The following is a 7,997-nucleotide window of genomic DNA, read 5'->3' as shown; positions in this document are numbered from 1 at the left end:
CAGACGACAGAATACCTCGTTAAAAATTTCTCATTCTCTATATTGATGTGTTTCAACGTACTTCAGCATGTTCATAACTTATAAACGTAGCCATAACTTATCCAACGTATGCCAGAGTTTTTGCCAGATTTTTCATATGTCAGGCAGACGGTGGTCTAAATCGTCGCAGTGTGACAGGAGCTTTAGAAACATTGGTCCTGCAGCCAGGCTGAAAACAAACAAAACAATCACTCTACAGCAGGACCACAAATCAACCAAACGTCTGAGTAAATTCACAAAACCATTAATCCAACCATAACATGTCGCTTCCCGTTCCATACCATTGTAACCTTGAACAGTGGAAACAACCAGGGGCTTTGCGATCTCCTGGTAAAGCTGGCTGGTGGATTCTTTAGCTGTAAACACTCTGTCTGTAGATAACAGAATTAGACCATAAAGTTATCTCACTGGCTCCACACACCATTAACATCCAGTGGAAAACTTACCAAAGCTGAAGCACTTGCTGGAATTTCCATCATCAATCTGACAAACTGATTTCTTATCTGTTTTCCAAAACAGCTGGACAGGCTGTCCGTTTTCTGAAGCAGCTGTTTCTTCCCTGAGAAATGAGTGGTGATATAGAAGAAAGATCAAAGAAGGTAAACATGCACATACAGGAACATCCTGAAGAGTTTGCATACGTAGAATTTCACTCTTGAAGACGGTAGCATACTTTGACTCAACCCAGCTGTGAATATTATTGTGCAACTTTTAAGTAGGGAGGAGATGCTCAATCAATCAATGCTCAATCTTAGGAGCCTTTAGGGCTCAAAAGGTCTGACCAGCAGGACCTGAAACACAACTGGCAAGATGTGACACTGAGTCAGTAGCTCCAGCATTCCTGCAGATCGCTTCAACTGTTCAGCCATTGCTAGATGCAAGGAGACCAGAGGGAATACTGCTCACACAAATGACATCCACAGTCTGCACTGCGGCTGATCCATTCGGTATGCATACAATCTCTAAATATTCACATTTAGATCAGTGGAAAGGACGTATAATTATTCTCCCAAAGAAGTTCTTTCTCCAGATGATTCCAAAAAAGTTCAAATCCACTGGACTTTGTTTCCTAGTTTGAAGACGTTTCTCTTCCATCCAGAAAGCTTTTTCAATTCAAAATGTCAGGAATAGTGTTGAGTTCCAGGTTTTATCCAGCAGCCCAACAAAGCCTGGTTTATGTTTAGAAAACATGCAAATAGAAACAGACAAACGGGTCCACCCCTTTGGAATGGGGGTCGTTTGGCTTCTTTGTAATGCCCCATTCCTGTCTATGTCTCTGTAACAAGAGTCGCTCGAGGGAATTGGTGGCCTGGCTAAATAACAATTCCCTCTAACGACCCCAACAAAGGGATGGACCCGTTCCCTCAGTTTCAATTTGCATGTTTTCTAAGCAAAACAAAGCTTTGTTTTTGGTCCACTCTGTAAAGCCTCAAACTCAACGCTATTTCTGACATTTTGAATTGAAAAAGCTTCCTGGATGGGGAGAGAAACGTCTTCTAACTTGGAAACAAAGTCCAATGGGTTGTTTTTTTTTTTTTACTTTTGTGGAATGACTATGACCTGGATGACTGAGAATCTTCACCTGCAATAGTCTAGGTAGATAAAGCAATAACCCCACAGAGGAGGGATGCAACATCCCCACAGCTGTTTTCTGCCACTCAAGAGCTTCCTTTGTTCATTTGAAGTAAATGATATCCTGCAGGTTTAGTGTCTGGCTCCCCTATTCTTCTGTGGCATAGCTGCCTATGCTATTAGATAGATGAACATGTTGGCTATTTTAGGTATTTCAGTGTGTTTGGATCATCTTTATGAAGTACTCTGCCTTCTCTGCTGGGCGGACTACTTTGAAGCAGGGCTACAACTAACAATTAGTTTGTAAATTGATTCATCTGTTTATAAATGCTTAAATGCTGTATTATTATAGTCTTTGGATCAGAGTCTTTGATGAAAGAAGCTGATTAGTCAGTCACTTCATTTGGATGGGATTAAACTGATTTCATCTGAGGAATCTTGCAAAAATGAGAAATCTCCTCTCACCAGGAGATGCAGAGGAGTCAGACAGCAAACATCAACAGGCCTGAGGGCAGAGTTAGACCTTCAAACCTGTTCCTTATGTTCCTAACAGAGCACTTCGCTCTCAATCTGCAGGTTTACTAGTGGTTCCTAGAATTTCTAAAAGTAGAATGGGAGGCAGATCTTTTAGTTATCCGGCTCCTCTCCTGTGGAACCAACTACCAGTTTTAGTCCGTGAGGCAGACACCCTGTCTACTTTTAAGGCTAGGCTTAAAACTTTCCTTTTTGATAAAGCTTCTAGTTAGAGTGGCTCAGGTTATCCTGAGCTATCTCTATAGTTCTGCTAATATAGGCTTAGACTGCTGGAGGACATAGGGACCCCTATTTCATCATTCTTCTCTCGTTATGCTTTTTTTTTTTTTTTACAATCTTGGTATAATTGTTGCTCTAAGTGGGTCGCTCTGTCAGCTGAAGGCACATTTTAGAGTTTCTACACTCCAGCTAAGGATTAATTGATTACTAAGTTAGTTCACTTTTTACTTTCCATCAATATTTCCTATTCAGCTCACACACAAGCATCCTGTTGACAGTATAGCAGGTTCTACCAGGTTTTTAGGTCCACATCAGTAAGGATTGAATGCTGCATAATGTCCCCCTATAGATCCCTGACCTCCTATAGATCTCTATAGCCATGTTCTTAATGGATCCACGGTCCATTAAGAACATGGCTGCTTAGAGCCAGACACAGCAGGAGGAGTTCACCGCCATTCCCTGAAACCTGTGTTTTTGGAGGACCAGATGGCCAGCTAGCATTAATCGGCTACAGTAGAATATTAAAGCTGGATGATGAAAGCAGTAGCCGAACCGTCCGCTAACCGTCGGGGCGGCGGCTGGTCCGGGAGAACTAACCTCTCAACAACAGGCCGGACCCGGACACACACTTTAACGGATTCCGCCGCCATGTCTTCCGCTGTGGAAAAAATGAGACCTGAAGAGAAAACTGGACTAACTAGAGAACCGCGTCTTCTTTTACAACATTCTTCCACCTTCAGGGAAAAACTAAACTGTTTGAATCATAAAGCTTAAATCTGATTGGTCAACGTCATCACGCAAAGTGACGCACGCATGGCGATGGGGAACCAATAGAGAGGCCGATATGATGGAGAATTTACTATTTGGCTATGATTATTATTTTATATCAATAGTTTTGTTTTAATGATACATATCTTAATCTATGAACTTATATTTAACAGTTATACAATAACCAACAGTTATATCATTCATTCTACTACATGGCTGCGTCATATGACGAATCATGTGCGACTCACTCCGTGACGTTTTTTTTTTTTTTTTTTATTGAGCGAGGAAAGTTTTTATTTCACTTAATGTCAACAATAACATATAAGATATAGAGATAAACAAACAAATCTGCCAGGGGGGTTAATAATATAATCACAATAAACACCTGCAGTCAGGAGGAAAGACAAACAAACTTATAAACAAAGGTGTTTAGGAGTGGTAGCTATATATACACATGCATTTATTGCAGATCTTATATTACAGATCTACAGAATTAATTTGTCCAGAATTTTAAGTTGGGAACAGATTGATTATGGGATCCGTTTTAATGAAGTTTATTTAAACAAAATAAATACAAACAAGTAAGGCAAAAACAACAGTACAAGTCCGTGGAAGGCAGATTTCAAAATGGAAATATAACATTGATAAGGAACAAAAAAAGAATAAATTAATGATAACAATGAAACAATAATTAACATGGCAACAAGGGGATTTATGTTAGGATTTATGAACATCGGTGGGGAAACCCATCAGTATTTCAGTCAAGTATTCATCAGATTTGATGCATTTAAGAGATTTCAAATATAATTTGATTTTAAAAATATGTTAAAGACTGGGGATGATCTCAGCACTCTGTTCACGAATAATGAATTTTTCTAAACGCAACATTATGTTACGGCAGAGTTCTATTGTTTTGTTTTTCAACGGTATTCCAAAAGTTACTGTATCTCTAGAGATAGATTTAGGAAGCGCAATGTTGGATTTGATCCATCTTTCAGAGCAATTCCAAAATGTTTTGGGTTGATTGCATCCAGGGGTGGATCAGGAAATGTGGGCACCTGGGCAAAGAAAGGCAGGGGGCCCTCTGAATGGAGAAGACAACACATAAAACAGACCCATTCTACAGATAGAGAAATGTTAATAGAATAGACATCCATTATCTGTTCTAGGTTGTGTCCCTCTCTTCTTGTCCCTTTTCTTCTTGTTTTCCTCTCTATGTTTTGTACTCAGCTGACTTTTCATGCTGTCTCTAAAGGAATGAAAGATTTTTTCCAAGCACTAAGCTCACTTAGCTGATTGCTCCTTCCTGTGTTTCCAAAAAGGCCAAAGTAAATAACCCATAACCATGAAGGACTAACATGGAAAGTGCATATTGAAAAAACGAGATAAATGTAAAAAGATATTAAATATTATGAGATGTTTAGTTTGAAGAGATTAGAAATTGTTAAAGGGAATATATGAACTTTAGCATTAATTTAAGTAAAAGTGAGGGTAAATCTATAATTCAGAATGAAATCTGTAAGATTTGGCAGGAAAAATGTGATAATCATGGCCTCTGGTAGAGATCTATATAAAATCAAAAGACTGTGGGAGGTAATAGTACTAAGAGGAAGTCATATCTCTTAGAATTGGTCATAATGGACTCTAGTTCTAGTTCTCTTTTCAGCATAAGGAAACATGAAACAGGGACTTATAATCACTCTGATCAGATGGAAACATTAGAACAGGTATTATTACAATATAGTAAATATTCAGAGGAAAGTCAGCCCTCTAAGTCAATACTGAATAGAGAGAAAACAGGATTAATTAGATTATTAAAAAACATTTAATTGATAAAATCATTAATGTGAGTGTGTGTGCAGATTCATGCATACCATAGACGGATTAACTCTGACATCATTGATGGCCTCACTCCAGTCCGGTAGGTGGCGGTAAATGCACCTTCAGTTTGTGCCATTCGCCAATAAAAAACAGAAGAAGAAGAAGTAGCCTTGGAGACGTAGTAATCCAGCGACTGATCCACATGTAACAGAATGGAGTGTTTTGTCAGTAAATAGAAGAGGGGCTGTTTGAAGACCTGTTCGGGTTGTTGTTTAAAGGCTCTAATAGAAACCAGTAGAAATGTCTCTGTTTCTGGTGAACAGGTAGGAACCACAGTTTGATCGGATCTTGTGTCCAAATGCGCAGACTTTTATTAAATACCGTTAAAATAGTGAATGACTCCTCCAGCCGTTTGTCATTCAACAAATACGTTTTTTGGTCTGCTTTTGAATAGATAGTAAAAAGTGGTCAGTAGTGATGTTAATGAGGCTGGAAGCCAAACTATTGATGCTGCGCTGATCCTGTCTAACAGAATACTGACACCTGCTGGACATTTAAAGGCACTACAGGCAGCTGATTGGAATAAACTGAATGGACCTGATGACCTAGAACAATTATATCGTTGCAGTTATTGGATGTTATATTGTATTATTTCATATATATGTTAAAATTTAAAATATATCTTTGATATTTATAGATGCAGCCAAAAAATAATGTAAACAGTAATCATAAGGTGAACATTTAGGGGGAAATGTGAATGAGGATGATTGTGGACTAAGATTTTAAATCATAATTTTAAAACAATAACTACAGTGAAAATAGTAAATAAACTAAGAGTCAGTTTGAAATGAACTTAAATTCAGATAGTTGAGTGATACCTCAGAGGAAAAGGATGACACAACGAGGAAATAAAAATACAGTGGCTAAAAGGTTTCTATGCCTTTTAGGCTCCAAAATTCTGGATTTTTTCAATTATCATTTTTTTTAGCAGATGCATCATGGTGACAGATCCCTTTTTAAACACGGTGTTTAGCTCTGTGGGCTTCATGCATGCAGCAATGCATCAGGGTTAATGGACCCATCACTGCTGGTCAGCAATGGGAAAGTCATGGATCTAGAATTCTTAACTTCATAAACCCTTCATGAGAAAACTGATTGTGCTTTTCTGTGCTTGTGACGTCACTGTGTTTATTATCGCAGGTATCTTGGAGACGAGGAGGATGATGTCACATCCAAGGAGTCCCATTCACAGCAGTTGTTAAACAAACTGCAGCAGAAGGTGAAGCAGAAGCAGAGACAGAGTTTAACAGAACAAAGACATGGGATTATTGAAGAAACCAAGGAGCATCAGGAAGAAACCAGCAAAGATGAGAGACCAAAGGAGGCAAAGCATCAACGCGACAAGAGGAAAACACAAGATGCAGCTTTGTGTGATTCTGTTGGAAAAAAGAGAAAAAAAGATGCTAATAGGAAGCAGAAGAGTCAACAGTCAGGTGAGCTTCTGCTCTTTAAATAATCACTATAAGGTTTAAATGCTGTGCTGTTTCTAGACTTTATATTCCAATCATTCATTACCTGCATTAAAGCTGCAGTGTGTAATAATTACAGGTTTACAGTAATTACTTGTTATTATTACAGTAAGTCTTTATGTTTCCTTAGGAATGTTTTCCTTAGGAATTGCTATTTATTCTAACATAGGAGCAGGTTATGTATTTATGGAGGCAGACATCTTTGTGCTACGGCAGCTCAGAGCTGACAAACTAGTGACTGTAGAGATCTGCATTACGTTCGAATGGGACTGAGGCACGTTAGGCCTATTTAACATCTGTGTCCTACACTGACTAATAAACCACTATCTATAAAGTGATGCATGTAAACTAGACCTGCAGCGTTTTCAATGAGTTTTTCTCTCAGCGGACATGCAATCTTTTTCATTTTTTTTTTATTTTTTATGTGACGGTTCCCAAAAGATGGAGATGACTCCCTCAGACAGCAGAAGGTCAGACTTTGTTCTGAGCTCAGGAAATGGTTGGAGAACACCAGTGTTCTGTCAGACCAGCATACCTGTAGTCAATACGCAACACGACAGATTTGCCTTTATCCCTTTAGTTCTGTAGGAAAAATACAACTTAAACTACCTCACCGGGCGTGTTTCCCTTCAGTCATGTACAAAAAAAACAATTTAAGGTCAGACATCCATACACTTCAAAAAACACCAAAAAATAAGTAATTAGATAGTTTTTCTTTTGTCCATAACGCCTGGTGAGGTAGTACTTTGGGGAAAATACTAAATAAAATCTGTTAATCAGTTTGGAGTCACACAGAGCGAATATTAACCTGACAACAGCCAGATGCATGTCTTACTCCGCCTAGCTCCGCTCACATACGTATGTGAGTGGAGCTGGGCGGAGCGAGACATGCATCTGGCTGTTGTCAGGTTAAGCGAATATAGCAGGAAGGACAGACTGGACAGAAACAATCAATGAAAGATTTTAAAAAGCAGAATAGTGGACCTATAATAGGAGCTCAGGAGGACAGGAAATGGATGCAGTAGTGATCCTCTTTGAGCCTCACAGAAACCAACCAATGAGAGGCGGATGGAGCAGCAAAGCAGCTCATCTCTCTCACCTCCTAATGAAATAAAAAACAAAATCCTCAGATAAACTTCCCAGATCTCTGAGAATGACCCCTCTGCCTCTGTCACCATGGAAACCGTCCCATTATCAATGAACAGATCAATGAACCGACCTACAGCCTCTTTCCCACTGAAAGTAGCAGGTTAACTCGTGTGTTTCAAATATGGCTCCATCCGCTTACAATCAGCATTCAGCTGCCTTCACACAGGATAATGAAAGCTGGTCTAACCCCTCGCTGGCTGCTGCAACCCATTATTGATGGGTTTTTATTTTCTTTAGATGTAGATCTTGTTATGGTTTTAATACAGGCCTGTAAAAATTCTCTGTTCTAGTTTGGAGGGTAGAAAATGGATAAAGTAGTGACCCTCCTTTACAAATAAGGAGGGACAGCAGAGAGACTACCAGTTT

The 7,997-nt window shown here is 39.1% G+C and overlaps 2 protein-coding genes across 2 annotated transcripts in view; one reads left to right on the top strand and one right to left on the bottom strand.

The window, feature by feature from the left end:
- cenpe (centromere protein E) overlaps nt 1–3,127 on the bottom strand; it is a 42,029-nt gene extending 38,902 nt beyond the window's left edge. The window contains exons 1-3 of the mRNA XM_015390619.1: nt 2,962–3,127; nt 486–598; nt 321–410 (exon numbers count right to left, since the gene is read on the bottom strand). Coding sequence (XP_015246105.1) covers nt 321–410; nt 486–598; nt 2,962–3,014 — 256 coding nt within the window. The 5' untranslated portion in view covers nt 3,015–3,127. The remainder of the gene's footprint in view (nt 1–320; nt 411–485; nt 599–2,961) is intronic.
- A 2,013-nt stretch (nt 3,128–5,140) lies between these two features.
- LOC107094780 (ATP-dependent RNA helicase DDX51-like) overlaps nt 5,141–7,997 on the top strand; it is a 15,428-nt gene continuing 12,571 nt past the window's right edge. The window contains exons 1-2 of the mRNA XM_015390618.1: nt 5,141–5,276; nt 6,154–6,446. Of these exons, the coding sequence (XP_015246104.1) occupies nt 5,254–5,276; nt 6,154–6,446 (316 nt within the window). The 5' untranslated portion in view covers nt 5,141–5,253. The remainder of the gene's footprint in view (nt 5,277–6,153; nt 6,447–7,997) is intronic.

The sequence above is a fragment of the Cyprinodon variegatus genome, unplaced genomic scaffold (assembly GCF_000732505.1).
Source record: "Cyprinodon variegatus isolate N-32 unplaced genomic scaffold, C_variegatus-1.0 Scaffold506, whole genome shotgun sequence".
NCBI lineage: Eukaryota > Metazoa > Chordata > Actinopteri > Cyprinodontiformes > Cyprinodontidae > Cyprinodon > Cyprinodon variegatus.
Note: the sequence above shows the minus strand (reverse complement) of the source record. Positions and strands in the feature narration are given on the sequence as shown.